The sequence below is a fragment of the Manacus vitellinus genome, unplaced genomic scaffold, assembly GCF_001715985.3.
Source record: "Manacus vitellinus isolate BGI_N305 unplaced genomic scaffold, ASM171598v3 scaffold_9_pilon, whole genome shotgun sequence".
Lineage (NCBI taxonomy): Eukaryota > Metazoa > Chordata > Aves > Passeriformes > Pipridae > Manacus > Manacus vitellinus.
Window position 1 is genome coordinate 7,928,480 of NW_021940917.1, and position 16,026 is coordinate 7,944,505.

Here is a 16,026-nt window from a genome sequence, read left to right on the forward strand (position 1 = left end):
GGACACAGATGTTTTCTGGCATGGCTGTTGGTGCCAGCTGAGCAGCCTAAAGTCAATGCATTCCTCCAAGGCTACTGAGCCCTGCAGCAGGAAGTGCTTTCAAACAAGCTGAAACCACTGAACTTGTAATGTGTTTGATCCACCATTACTAGACACACTGACTGAAAGCTCAGTTGCAGAGGAAGCCAGTGGTTTCCATAGGTGGTTTGCTAGCACATTTTAGCCTCAGGACTGTCTTCTGATCTCGTGTGGTAAGAAGAGAATCTGCATATTTTGACCCACCATCATGCAACACAAGTGAGACTCTGAACTCCAACCAACACAAATTGACCCAATTGACATCGCTCCTTGCACCATTTCCTGCCCCTCCTGCCCCCTTCCCCTCACTTTTAATTTTTTGGAAGTAGATTTAATGTTTAGTCACTTAGAAGACAAGTTCCTAAATCTCATTGCCAAGCCAGAACACCCTTCTTAGTTTACTTTCTCCTTGAATCCTAATAGCTGCTGCTAGTGGAGTGCTGTTGGTTTTGATCTTGAAAGCACATCATTGTCTGAGAGAGGCCTGCTAAGTGGCACAACATTGTTCTGTGCTCACAATGGAGCAGCAGACCTCATGCTTTCTTCACAGTGGTAGCACAGCCTGTCACAAGTGAGGTCTTACCATGCTCAAGATGTGATAGGAAAAGCTTTTTTCAGTCTGTAATACCATTTAAGACACAGAAGAATGCTGTGATACAGTGATGCGGGAGGAAGAACAGGGGTTACATGTTGATGTCCTGCTGAGGGGCCACAACCACCTTCAGGTTGGGTCTTGCTACCTGCTCCCTCCAGCTCAGGGCCACCTCACCTTTCAGATCAGCACTGGCAGCTGTGTACCAGGGGTGCAGAGGCAGTAATGGTCACCAGCCTTCAGCAGCTGCTGGAGGAAAATGCATAAAGTGAAGGGTTGAAGGTGGGCTGGAGCAATGGAGGGAGTAGCATGAACATTAAGAGAGGCCTCTTAATCAAAGCACATGCATGTGTGCTAAGTCATGTTTGCAACAATAAAATCTTGGAGCTCTGATTGCTACTACAGTGTTATCTGGCATGCCACACTATTTAAAACTGCAGGATAAGTTTAGGAGTGATTCTAAGATAGACTTCTTGTTCTCCTACACATGTCACGTTCAAGTGTGTATCACTGGACAGTTCTGACTTTTCCATCAGGAGTCTGGACTCAGTAACAGAGCACTGCCACACTTCATTTTGTGCAGATTTGTGCTTCCCAGTACATTGTGTACTGAAGTTCTGCAAGTTCCAAACTGCTCCCGAGGTACACTTTTTGTTTGATCATTGCTTGAGACCACTTGAAACCTCATCTCTTGCAACTTATCTGGAGGGTAGGTGCCTGTCTTTTGAGACAATAATCCAGCACAGTCTCTTTCAGGTTTTCTTCATATTTCTGTAAGAGTTTGGAGTTCTTTGTAAAAGACTTGTAAAAGACTTGCTTTATACCTGTGTGATGAGCAGCCCTCATATTTCTCTAATAGTTTGACAGCTTCTCCGTATAAGGTGATAGATAGTATTAAACACATACAGTGTGTCCCTATTATTCATTGTCAGGAAATATAATTGCACAGTCTCTTACTTTTCATTGATTCACATGAATTTCAGACCTGGAGTGAGGCTTCACTTAAACCTCTTCTAAGTGCTGACACCTCCAGCTGGACAATGCACCTACTCAAACTTTTTACCTTCATTATTGTTGCTGGTGCTACATGGTGTTTAGTCATTTATCTGGACTGGAGATGCTCTTTTGCTTTGTTGTAATCCACATAAGAGAACATACATCTCCTCTTTAGATTCAAGCTACTTGGAAATTCAGGTTAGAAAGGGAACAATAGGTCAGAATAGGCACAGTTTTAAAGTAGAACCTTTTAATCTAACTAAATGCTTGTAGCTTGTTTCATGTATAATTGAAAACAGTACAGATTCTCCACAATATTTGAAGATACTAATGGGTTTAAGTGAATTTAAAAGAAAGGGAAGTCAGCCTAAAGCTTTTTATGCTTCACTTCTGCATCTGATTTGGTTACTTGCCATGTTAGATTGCAACAGGTTTGAGACTGTGATTTATATTTTTTCTTTCACTGGAGCTGTGTTTCATATCCTCCAGTAAGCAGAAAGGATTTGCAGTCCTCTGTAGGAGAATCTTCTTCATGTAAAGGGCTGAATATTATTGATCCAATAGAGCCTCAACTATATCACTGTAATAAAGGTATATAGTACACAGCAGTATGATGATGCTAATTCTGGGAACTGCCTCCATTTTAGCATGTCTACATACCCTAGTCCAGACTATGCTGCACCTGCTCCATCCATGTGCTGTACTGTCCAGCTGCAAGCAATTCTTGGCAGGGAGTCAAGTGTCTGCACTGGGCTTGGTGCTGTGCTTAAGCCATGGGTCTTGAGCAGAGTGACATAAATTAACACAACTCTCCTATTTATTGTGATCATCTTGCACACCAGGCTGCTCTTGAGAGATGGGACTTATTTGCTCAGTGCTGTGCTTACTCAAACTATAGTGAGAGAAACCTGTTCTTTCTGGAATGAGTAAAACCCTGTGGTTTCTAGACCAGAGCTGATGTGCAGTGAGGCACTCAGGCAGGTCAGAACCATACCTATGTACACCTGACTGCAAAGCATCTCCTAAGTGTCTCTTTTTCTTTATTCTCTCAGTCATGGAGAGAGAAAAGATCCTTACAGATACTCCTTTAAATGTTTAGGGTAAAAAGGCTAATACACATTACAGCTCAGTCTTCTCTGCATTTATGCTAGCAGATATAAGACCAGATTCATAAGCCCTAATTGACAGATGCAGGTTAATTTTATCATGCATATATAAAGTTCCTTACACATAAATTTCCACATAAAAAAATGGTTGGCTCTGAATGGGTGTAAGCCCCATCTCAGGACTGTACTGATATGGCACTGCTCTTGACAGGCTACAGCTGGCTCATATCTAGGTAGCCAGGAGTGGCTAAAATTTGTGTATGTTCCTATCGAAGCTGTTAGATATGCTGATGCAGAGGTGGGTTTCTGAAAATGAGGCACAGCAGTGTTAGCTCTTTCCTACCCTCCCCATTTTAATTTGTTGCTTCTCACCTCTTAATAAGTATTTTGAATGTGGATTAAATAGGCAGAAAGACTTCAAGGACTTTAATAATTAATGAAGGGGTATGAACAACAAAAAGTTTGGCAGACGGAGAGAACACACTAATCAGAAAAATCTTCCTTACATTCATAAAATTTATTAAAATTTTTCATAACTTTTAGTTAGGGGAAAAGAGCTTGCAGACAATTTTCATTTTTAGTATTGATATGGGTAATAACTTTTATTCTGAATTTTAGACACATTTAAACAGTTTATTCTTTTATGCTTTGATATGCTTTTAGTGTGCGGCATATCAGTTCAAATGTTCACATATGATCTGACATGGAAAGAGTTTTACAATCTGTAAAACAGTATGCCTGTCACCTATTTTTGACCTCTAATGATGACAGTGATTCAGACTCAGTCTGGGGAGCCCTGGTTTTTAAATAGCTCACAAGGAAAGGTATGGACTTCCAGAAGGCATTTAGAGCTCCTAACCTGGATGCTTAACTTTTAGATAGTGAACCTCTCTCCATATCAGATCCTTCCCTACCAAGCAGCAGGAAGAAAAGTCAGGCTGAGTTGCACAAGTCTATCTGGAAAGGTCTGCAGGCTTACAATAGCTAATGATTCACATTATTAAGAACTGCAGAGCATTTGCAAGCATAATACATATGAATGTGTTATTCTGATCCTGCAAAAAACCTAAATGTAACTAAAAAGCACTGTTTAAATCAATGCACTGAGTTTTAAGCATAGTGAATAGGCCTATTTGTGATCTTGCATTTCAGTCCTTACAAGCAAGGTATCTTTGCTCAGTCTCTGTCAGACTCCAAAGAAACTGATAAATGGAATCAGTGTCTGGAATGCAGTGAAAAGGAGGAGTATAATAGCAACTGAAAGCTGAATTTTCCTACTGGTGAAACTAAGGCAAGAGGTGCATGAAGCTTTACAACTGTAACATGGTAAATATGCCATATGCTTTGAAAAAGAGTCCTTGTCATTTATAAACAATCTTTCAGAGAAAAATCAACATTTAACTATACAGCAGTTTCCAAGATCTGTCATAATGCTATGCTTTCCTTTTAGTGAGCTCATACTCTAACAACAGTAAAGGAGTAGGTTTTGGAAATAAAAAATCAGCTATGGAATTTGTGGTACTACAAAAGTTAAACAAGGAAAGATGAAAAGGAATTTTGTGACAGGACTAAGAAAATCAAACTAAATTGCTTTGTGCTTTTCATAATAGAAGTTTATATCTGTCTTTTCAGGTAGTGGATTCACATGTACCACTTAAGCATTTTCTAAAACCAGGTAGTACAAGAAAAGAATCACCTGTACTGCAAACACAGATAAAATATTTGTAGTGAGTTTTAAGGTAAATTAAGACGTGGAACTGGAGTATTCCATGGTGTCATCACTTCTTGTTTGCTTTATAAACAAAGACAGAAATCCAAAATAATCTGGCAGGTTGTTACAGAACACCACTGATGCGGATAGTCCTGATGCATCTCACGGGTGCATAAAGCTGTTGCAAGAATTTAGTAAGTTCAGGCTCCTGAGTCCTAGTGTGTAAAAGAAATTGAGAGGTCAAAGATGACAACTGGTCTTTCACAACAGAAATAGCCAGCTCAATACTTATAGCTGGAACCTAATTCAAATTGAAAGACTGACATGAATTTTCAAAGTGGACCTTTGAAAATTCTTAAAAAAGTTCTTAAAAAATCCTGTTGTGCAATTCAGAGGAGAAAAAAAAAAAGGGTTCTACAAAAGATGTTGTAAACAATGATAGAGCTAGTTCAAGCTGACAGGACAAATGGGAATGTATTCAAGCTACAGCAAGTGTATTTCACATTCAATGCCAGGAAAAGTATTCTAAATTAAACACACACAAAAAAAGAGAGAAAAAAGAATACTAAAACTTTAGTATTAAAATTCCAATATTATTAATCACTACTTCTAAACCTGCCAGCAGTGTAAAGCAAGTGGCCACATGACCATTCACAATCTCATCTAGTTAAGGACTGGACGAGAAAAGTATTAGCACTATATAATATCCAACTTTTCTTCTGGAAATGAACTTCATAAAAGCAAAAGCAGAACAGCAAATACTATGCATACTGCTTGTTATTTCCAGTCACAAAATACCACAGTCTGTAAATAAGGCACACCAAAGACATGCAACTGTCCTGCTCTAGGTGGGAAAATACTGCAAAGTCATAATCTTTCTCAAGGACATAACAAGTGTTGGAGAAATTCTTGTCCTTTTCATAAACAAGCAATGCCTCTGGATGTCACTTACATTCATCAGTTATACATTTATAGCACCAGAAAAAGGAGATCCTTTAATTTAAATGGACATAAAGTGTTTGCTGTTTTTCAGATTATGTATTTAGTTTGGGAAATTACAGTTGCTGGAGAGAACAGCTCTTCTGTCTTGTCCGGCAAGGCTCTGGCATGACTTCCTGCATTACTCTCTCCTGCCTGTTCTTACTGACCAGAACTCACAGTGTCTCACAGAGCAATCTGCAATTCCTTCAACGTGCAAGTTAGTTACTTCTAGGTAGACATAGTATTCCTTGGAAACAATCAGACAAGTCTACTTGTTTAGGTACAGTGTCACCCTTGTCTGTAAATTGGGGGAGGGGCAGACTGGACTAGCATATTTCATAAATAGCAAGTACTAAAAAATATTTCATAAAGTCAAATAATTTCCTAACTAGGAATTGTGAATGCAAGTTGCATACGCTGGGCATTTAAGCTTACCTAGTTTTGCTACTCTGGGTATAAACCAGAAGATAAGTCAGTCAGAGCCTTTTCACAAGTGCCTACACTATGCTTTGTGGTTAGTTTGTGTTTTGATTTGTGTTTTTTTTCTAATAAAAGTAGGAGACCTTATTTTTTGTTCATGAAAGTAAAGTACTACAGATACCAGAGTGCCATAACTCCTGTCTACTGCTGGCTTTTTACAAGAATTTTTGGAAATATTGCTAAAAGTGTTTTGCTAAGCTTGACTGCATAGCAAGAACCATGGGGATTACCCAAATATAATGTATACAGAACACTGTGCTACTATCACACAATTGTGTATACTGCAAGTCTGTGTGTCAATCATTCACTCCAGAAACATTAAACACAAAGAAGGGAGTGAAGAAAGTAGCAACCTAACACTTTCAAAACCCAAAGAGCATTATTAGGAGACTTCAGGCTTGAAAGTGATGCTTTTGATCTGGACATACTTACCTGGCATAATTGTGAGACTCTGAATAGATAAGCAGGAATTTTGCCTGTGCTTCTTGCATGCCAGTAGCTTTACAAATAGTCAGTTTAAAAGATCATTGCCACAGGCATTGCTTAAACAATTTTATATACATAAGTATATATGTATAATCTATGTCTGTGTGTGCGTAACAATGCATGGTAAACAAAAGCCCTAAGATTAAAAATCCCCATAGATCACTTCATGATTTATTTTCTAGGATAAATTATATTTTTAATTAATCACTTCAGAAATCGAAGCTGTCAGTGACCTTTTAAAATTACTATACAGATACAGCACACTTTTAGATTAATATTGATTTTTTTCCCCCTCCACTGCAAGCAAAGTTTAGACAATTAGCTTTCATACTAAGAAATAATTATTAAGCTTCACTTTTTTTTTTTCCTTAAAAGTTCATAATTAAGCCTTTTGATTGTGAGCTTTTTTTTTGGTTGTTAAGTCCAAGTAACCAAGCAACTATGTGCAGAAATTAACCTTTTTATTATATTATGTACTTTAGTAGTAAAGCTTGTTTGAAGTGCATAAACAAAAAGTTAGTGAAATTACAGGAAGAACAATCTAATATAGCGATAATAGGTGCATTCACTGTGCATCTGAGAGGAGGAGGGGGAAAAAAGAAGAGTTTTCACTCATTTTGGCCTAAAATGTATTCAGGTTTCCAGGATTCTGACATCAGAACCCAGATAACACTGGCTAGAACCATAGGGCTTTACAATAAAAGCTAAAATATTGACCATATGATGGCAAAAAGTCTTTATTTGCAGTTAACTTATTCTCTTCTAGCTACTCTCTGATGAAGTTGGTGGTGCTGTGGAGGATGATCTCCTTCTTCTTGACAAAGATCGTGATCGTTCAGCACTGTAGGCAACATGCTTATCATAATTTTGTATTTGAGCCTCGAGGAATTCCCTCTGTTGCTGGCTGATTGTCTGGCTAATCAGTCCAGGGAGAGCTTGAATGCTACCAATTAAAGTTTCCAGTTTAGTTTCCAGAGTAACAATTCTCTTCTCAAAATCTTCGCTTCTTTCATTTAAGTCAGAAATCATGTCATACATGATGTTTTGAGTCTGAAAGTAGAAGGATGTAAATAAAAGTAGATTAAACTACAGTAGAATAAACTTTCCACTAAATCTGTTGAGCATAAATGCAATAAATTTTGAGTAGCATTCTAGATGTCAAAGTCTAAATGCAATAAAGGAAAGACCAAACACTTTTTTGAAAGTCAGGTGCTTGGCAGTGCACCAGCCTAAGCTTTCTGAGCAGTCAGTTATGTAAGCCACCAGCAGACTGATAGCTCCAAAGCTGTGCTTCATCTTTGACTGTTCTTGACTCGGGTTTTAAACACATTCTTCTAAGTAGAACACAAATGTTATTTATTTACTCTCTCCTCAAACTGTGCAGGTTTTCTTGAATTGGCAGCAGGAGTAGCTGAGTGGATTGTTTTTGAAAGGTAGCACAAGGAGTAAAAACTCAATTATAAGCTTCTTTTTTTCTGCATTCCTCAATCTATCTTCCCTCCAAAAAACACTGTTTGGTTACAGCAAGTATATAGAGTGCATTTTTAAAAGCCATAGTGGTCAGTAAAAACATAATCTGAAATGTACTATTTCACAGAGAGTTGTAGTTGCTTAAAAATAATGACTGAATTTCTGCCTCATAGACTGAGACTTCAGCTTAATTAAACTAGGATTAAAACTGGATGTAATTCAGTAGTCAAACTGGTTGAAGTTTATAAACCATCCAAAGGGAAGGAAAATTAATTGAATGACTGACTGTCTGAAGTGTAAAGCACTTCAGTATCACGGGAGTGTTGATAACCCATTTCTCTGCCTTCTGTTTCAGGATGCTAGCATAACCCTTGAAAGAGAAACAGTCTACAATAAATAGTATCTTAAAAGTCATTATTAGTTGCCAGAAGCATTAGACTGAATTATATTTTCACAAACTGAAGTGTCAGGTGGTTCTGCATAGCAAGAGAGTAATGAAAACTGAGAGTTTAATCTCTGCTTTGATGCACTTTGAGTCAAGGAGGATTTCGATGTAAATGAAAAGGTGTACGAGAAACCCTTGTTAATGCCTCATATTAAGATCACAGTAACCATTAAATATTGAGGTCTAATGAGAAATCTGAAAAGCTATCAGCTCAGACCTCTAGCTGTCTAGTTATTATTTTATATTAATGACAAATCCCGGCAACAATAAACAAGCAGCCTGAAACTGAATAGCCTCTTTTACCTCAAATCAAATGGTTTAAAAAAAAATTAATAAAGTCTTATGATGGATTGGCAAAGTAGGCAGCTATTACTCATTGTAAAAACTTAAATAAATGCAGGCTTAAACTTATCGAAAGTCATTGCTACTTAAGACAACAGGAATAGAAAAGCTCTAATTCCAGTCTAGGTGGGGGCTATATACCACAGTCGCTCACAGCACAGTCACTATCACCAGATGGCAAATCTCTTTACTACACAGCACTACAGCACTACAGCCCACTCACAGTTCAGCATTTACCATGACCACTGCAGTCACTTCAGGAGCTCTTACAATAAGCCTCTCAATTGTGAAGTCTTTTTCAAATGTACAAAAAAAATAAATAAATACAGTGTATTCACCATGAATTAACCATAAATAAGATATTTCATTCAGTAGGTGCTACCACAAAACACACACATATTTTCATTTGCTACAAATAACAACCTTGTTAACACTATTTGTATGTATAATGCATAACATTTTCACTTACAAACTCTTAATTTTGAAAGGATGAATGTTAAAACAACAGTAACTGCCTACTAACCTTTGCCAGGTCCACCAAAGTGTTGGCTTGATCGTTCAGTTTCCTTTGTTCCATTTTTACACTTCTTAATCTAAAAAGTAGAATTTTAAGTCAGATATTTTTTGTATGTTGCAATACTAGGATTTCTAAAGAGCATGCACAAACTTACAGGAGCAAATAATTGCACGGACAATGCCTTGACTACTTTGTGTAGAGTCAGAATTGGTCATGTGCCTGCTACAATGAGAAGCATGCTTCTTCAACACCGCAAAAAAGGAAAGAGCAAGGAGATGTGATGTCCTTGAGAATACCATTTGCCATGGTCAAAGTTGAATTCAAAAAAGGAGATAACAGTTTATCCAGACTACATGAAAGAAAGCCAAAACATTCCCCAAAGCCTCAGTATCGTGACAAGTAGATATAGGAAGAAACATAGAACAACTGTTTTTTTGTCATTATTGTTGTAGCAATCAAGAATCTTCCCATGCCTACATGACTAGATACAGGTATTAGCCCTGTTCTGTCGGAAATGGATTGGGTTAGCAGGTGTTTGAACCTGATGGAAATACAGTGATAAGTGAGTTTCTCCTTACTTTAAATAGAACTTCCATCTTACCAGCAGCTAAATAACCAACATACTTGCCAATACATTTGATTTTCTTAGATAATTTGTGAATCTAAATATGATTACATTTTCAATTTACATCAGACATTCCTTTGCAATGCACAATTTAAACTACAACACTGAAAACTATGAAAGAAGCAGCAAGGGTATATTTTTTCTTTGATGAGTACCCATCTGCACTATTATTAGTTATGCACATTCTTTGAAAGACATCAACACATGACCTTTCTCATGTGTTCCCTGATACAAAGCCCATATTCTCCAAATTAACTACCACAGGAGTGGTTTGTAGATGTGATTTCCACAAATAAGCAATTTCTGCCTTAAGTACGAGTCATTTGTTCAGCATTTCAGAACAGACAAATACTTGGACTTTCAATGACTTTTCTGGTGGCTGTTCTAAGCAGAAAATACCATTTTTCAAAAACAACATATAATTTTATAAACAATGTGTGATAAGAAACCATTTCAGTCAACTAGGATGTCAAAGGCCAACCAAGATAACAATTTGGTTAGCTGTCAAATGGAAGTAAGTTTGGTAGCAAGTGGGTTGCCAATTCATTCTCTGCCCATTTCTCAGTGATGGTATTACTCTGAAAGCTAGTTTAAAGAAAGCTTTATTGAAGATATTCCAAAATTAGAAAGTTTCTGTTCATATCTTTAGTTTACAAGTATTTCCTTTCATATCTAGACTAACTGCCATGAGAAAATAAGTTGTGGAGAGAGAAATATAATCAAAAAATATATTTTAAAAACAAATGGAAATAACTCTGTTAAGGTAGAAATGAACTGTTCATATAAAACTGGCATTTCAATGGCTTGTTACTTGAATGTCATATGCTCTTCCTCCCCTGGAAGCTTCTTTCAGAGCACAACATAAATGCAAACTGTAGGAATGGTGCCTTCAGAGGCTATAAGATGGAGTTTTTCTAAAGCAAAATTATGGAGGAGTCTCCAAGGCATGGAATTATATCATTACAGTCTCAGAACAGAATAATTACTCAAAGGTGAGCACAAAAGGATTTGACTGGAGAATGACAACCCCAGTGTTTTGGTGAGCATCTCTTAAATAATTTGCAGAACATGTTTTTTCCGCTTTTCTTAAGAATCATTGACTCATTTGTTTGACATTTTAATTTTCAAATTCCAGGAAATCCACTGTTATTGTAGTAATACATGTACCAGTTGACAACAACATGATAATTCTCCATGGTAACAAACCCAAGACCTATCACAGGCTGTAAGAACTTATAGGTAATGGCAAGTCTTTAGCTGCAGCAGCCGGATTTCAAGAAAACCATCGGACTTTCACTCTTAAATTCATTAAGAGAAAATTTTGATTTGATGAACATCACTTATCACAGAAAAAGATCATGACTCTGGATCGCATTTCCATGGTAGCAATCAGACCACTGAAGTTCACAAATAAAAACTCTATTTTTTGCATGCAGACAGTGGTAAATTCTGCAAATTTAGAAAGGAACAGCTTATACAACTTACTTCCGAGCTCTATTTTCATTTTGTTGAAAAAAAAAAAGACAAAACAAAAGAAAACAAAGTGTAAAATATACTAAAACAACCAGATGAGCACAGTGGGCTCGATTCAGCAGGAGGAAAATCCTAGAGGGTCCTACTTCTTTCAGTCAGCTGTCTGAAGAGTCTAACTCACTTGCATTCATGATGAAGGAACTTGCAATATCTTCAAACCTTCCCATTAATTATCATCTGCAGATTTTCTTATTCATACATTACATAACATGCCTTTTAATGTTACCATTAAATGATTACACCTTCATGTTATCTAGTGTGCATGAGAAGCAAAAAAGACTCAGACCAGCTGAAGGCATTTTAGAGTTGTGACCATGACTTTGAGACTGTTACCATGATCTGTTCTGGTTTCTTTTAGAAACTGGCCCTGCAGTGTCACTCTTTTTATTTCGGTCTTCAGTGAAATGGTTGGAAAGATGAAGGAGAGGGACCAAACAAAACTTAAGAATCCAGATAGAAAGACAGAAAATCATAAGTCAAAATGTTCAGAGATGCAAGGGGATAAAATATTAATTTGCATCCATCTACTCAGCTACATCAGGAAGAAAACAAACTGCTAGAGCAATGTTTTCATCCATGGTGCATCCTTCAGCATATTGAGAAAATTCTCTTTTGTTAACTTGTTCTCCTAAATACAAAGGTTTTGGGGTTAGCATCCAAAGTGCTAAAGGAGAGGGAAGTGATTAACATAGCTGTTCAAAGTCTAGCTGTCACAGACAGGAAAAATTACTGCTGCCACCTTCTTCACCCCACCTAATCAACTAATTTTTAAGGGAGGTGCAGAACAACACTTTACATCCTGCAGAGCTCTTGAATGATATATAAAGCTGGAGATCAAGCCTGCTGTGCTTTTTAGATTCTTCTCCGAACATATGTATGCATACACACACAGACACACAGGCAGACACACATACAGACAAAATAAATAGCCAAGTTAGAATGTTAAGAAATAACCTTTGCAATCAAGGATTCAAGTCCAGCAAAGGATGCACAGGACATGCCATCCTCTCTCCCAGAACCCCTGCCACTCCACTCCGCTTCCCAGTCCTTATAAGCTAAGCAGGATGACCAAACTGGGAAAATATACCTTTTACATCCACATAAAAATGCCTCAACTTTTGTTGCATTTTTATTTCTTGAAGTATTTCCACTATAGCACAGTGGCATCTAATCCTGCAAGTTTGTTAAATATAACAGTAATCAAGGTTTATAGAATACTTCACACTTTAAGCTGAGCTACTCTTTGCTTTAAAAGATTGCTATGAAACAGAGAAAGAAAGAGTTACCCTAAATATACTAATATGAAATGTGTTAACGTGGCCTTTCCTTCCTGTTTTCCCTGCAAGATGACACATAGATGTTCATTTCATGATGGATGCTTGCTTCCACCTCTTCACTAGTTGGCTTAGACACAGATTGATACTTAAAAGTTATCAAACCATGAGTTTGAAATTAAATTTACTTAATTTATCTACATCTCCCCTGTATTTCATGGGAGCTAATTTCATAGGCTGTACAAATGGCTGTCACAGATGGGGACAACAGAACAGACAAAGAGGTCCTGACCATTCCTCAAGAATCCTGGTTCCTGGAGATGGAAGTCTCTTTTTTTCGTTTGTCTTTTCCTCCTACGTAGTTCAAGGAAGAGTAATTGAACCATTGTGCAATTCTGATGATTTTGATGTTCTTTATGACAAATACGTACAACAAATGTTAGATAAATACTTATAGTCTGGCAATACCATGGTACAGCTTAATCCTACTTGTTTTAGGTCTCAGGCTCGTTTTCACTCCCTCAAGTAGAGGGAAGAACTCATTTCAATAATGCCAGAGGTGCTGAAAGGTCACATGACTGTTGGCATATACTCCCCATTTTCTAGAACAGATGATAGGAGTCATAGCTGACATACCAACATCTGATCTTATGCACTGAGAATACATAGTGGAGAGATGGAGAGACAGAACTAAATTCTATTAGGCTGTGCAATGATGCTGGGCTCATGGACTCTCTTCTATCACATATTCTGGTTTTAAAATACGAAAACACCTACTACAAAGAAATTGTTTTTTATTTTCTTCTGTCTATTGTAGCTTGCATCTTACTACCTGTAACCAAATGAATAACAAAAAAGGATAGTTTTAGTGGCAAAGAATAAAAAAAGTCTTAGATAACTCAAGAAGCATGGGAAACTTCTTAAAAAACATGAACAAGTTTATATGGAGATAAACAGTCAGTATACCTTTTATTCACTGTAGGCAGGTAATATAGTAAAACATTATCTTTGCCTTATTCTTAACAGAAAAATCAACAATCTTCTACAAAGGGAAGGGAATGGTGGGGGGAGAGAAAAGAGGGGCAGGATGGGACATGGGGACTAAGAGTGACTATGAGGGAAAAGGAAACTAACAGAGCAACCACCTTGACAGGAAAATGAAAGCAAAATAGTACTTACTGATGAATAGCTTGCAAGAATTTGCGCTGATGTTTCCTTACTTTTGCATGGTCTATCTTTTTAACCAGCTTTGTGTTTTTATAAATTAACCATGTTTCCCTGAGTACATTGGCCGCTGCATTTTTCACCTGTTTAATAAAAGAAAAACACCAAGCTGACAAAAGTAGTATTGTGTTATGTTTCCACTTTTCTGGTATAACCTCTTTCTAAAGCTCTTAACATGTTGCCTTAACTGTGGGAAGTAGGTACATCAAGAAGCTGTAGCAGTGAGGGGAGCAAGCAATAACTGGATTAAGGGGACTGCTGAGTGATTTCCTTATTACTTATAGATGTGATATTGGGATCAAATCTTTTTGCATCCCAGAATAATTTTTCCCTCTTCAGAGACTTAGCACTGTTTGGTGTTTATGGCAATATAAATTACAGTGAAGAAATACTAATGCATTATCTGTATGGAAAATAACTGTATTTAATAGGACCATAACATTTCTCTCTTTCTTATTCTGTGGTTAGTACCTCTTAATTCTTTTAGGAATACAATAGTCTTTTAAGCTTCCAGAGCTGTTTAAACAGGTTAGGGGTTTTTTTTTGGTTGGTTGGTTGGTTGGTTGGTTGGTTGGTTTTTTATGTTTATCTCGTTTCTTTTTTATTACTCTGTGAGAAGATGAAAAAATATCTTGTCAATTAATGTGGACAAAGTTATATTTCATAAGTGATTTCATTTTTTTTTAAATGTGGCTTTCCATAAAATGTTAAAGGTAAGAGTACCTACATTTCCTTTTTAGGCCCTCCAAAAATTTCAGTAATGCTTGAAAACAATAGACAAATAATTTCAATGAAATGTTGATTAATGGCAGAACGACTAGGTAACTTGCAAAGCAAAAATGTTTTTATTATTCATCTTTATTTTCTCTGTCTCTAGCTTTACATCATTCCAGTCACTGCAGTGTCAGAGCTAAGTCAGCATCTAAGTAAAGGCACTGCAGGAATGTCATGTAATAGCTCTTCCCAGCAAGAGGTCCCCACCTGTAAGTGGGTTCCTGTAAGTGTTGGAGAACCTTGGTCCTCTCTTTAGTGGGAGCACACTCATGTTTTAGAGAGCTCCTCACAATCTCTAACAAGCCCTTGCACTTCCATAAGGTATGGCTGTCTCCAGGCCGTGAAGAAAGCTCTCCAGCACCTGCACAACTACTTGTGACCCAATGCGCCTCTCAGATTTGTTTACTTGGTTTGTTTTCTATGTGCTTCAAGTTTCATGAGTCTGAAGCTACCAAAGCACCACTTGGATAACACATTAGATTGATATTTAGATTTTTATGAAGAAGAGTCGAATAAAATAAACTTCAAAAGTCACAAATGAGCACCAGACTCAAGATACAGCCAATCTCTACAAAATCTGCTTTTCTTCTGAAAGACATTTTGAGCTCAGCTGCCAGATTACACTAGAAAAATGACTGTTAGGAAGGGACAAATTGTGTTCTGCAGTCTAATATCTGCAGTCTTAACCGACTGTAGTAGGAGTGTAACTCAACAAGATGAGAAAAACACCTCATGTCAGACACCCTATATACCTATACACCTGCCTTCCCACCCATCCTTAGTCTTTCCCCACTGTCACTGCTAAGAGATCCAGGCTGCTAGTGGTAACCAGCACAGAAATGAGAGAGCCAGTACAACCAGAGCAGTGTGCTGAGAAACACAGCATGTTAGAGACATGACACAGCTCTCCACAGCACTGAGGGAGCTGTGCTGAGGAGGCAGCCACCCTCCTCACCTGGAGCAGAACTGTTGTCTCCATCTCAGGCACTGACATCCCTCTGCACCCACCAGTAAGAAGAAACTCTGCTGAGTTACCATTGTGGGTATACTGACCTTTGCCTCCACATTGGCTCTTCTCAATAATGAAGATTAAACACGTTGAGTGGACTGTGCAGTCACTACTCATTTTCTTGTTCTCTCAACACTGACCTGTCTTATTTAAGTAAATACTGCTGCATTTTTTTAATTTAAAATATTTTTATAAATACTAATGATTTCTATTTTTTTAAAAATAATCTCTTCTAAAAATATTATATACAAACATCTTTCAGGGCCCTCTAGTACTATATGATGCTAAATAAACCTGTGTTGAATGCAAAAAAAGCAATCTTCCTCACAAACCCTGAATATATTGTTTCCTTAGAACATGTCTCATAGCTTGAAGTTCTTGGA

At 37.4% G+C, this 16,026-nt stretch overlaps 1 protein-coding gene across 1 annotated transcript in view; it reads right to left on the reverse strand.

Moving 5' to 3' along the window:
- Window positions 1-3,324: 3,324 nt before the first annotated feature.
- Window positions 3,325-16,026, reverse strand: part of KCNN2 (potassium calcium-activated channel subfamily N member 2) — a 75,591-nt gene continuing 62,889 nt past the window's right edge. The window contains 3 exon segments of the mRNA XM_018085848.2: window positions 3,325-7,480; window positions 9,211-9,280; window positions 13,816-13,943. Coding sequence (XP_017941337.2) covers window positions 7,193-7,480; window positions 9,211-9,280; window positions 13,816-13,943 — 486 coding nt within the window. The 3' untranslated portion in view covers window positions 3,325-7,192.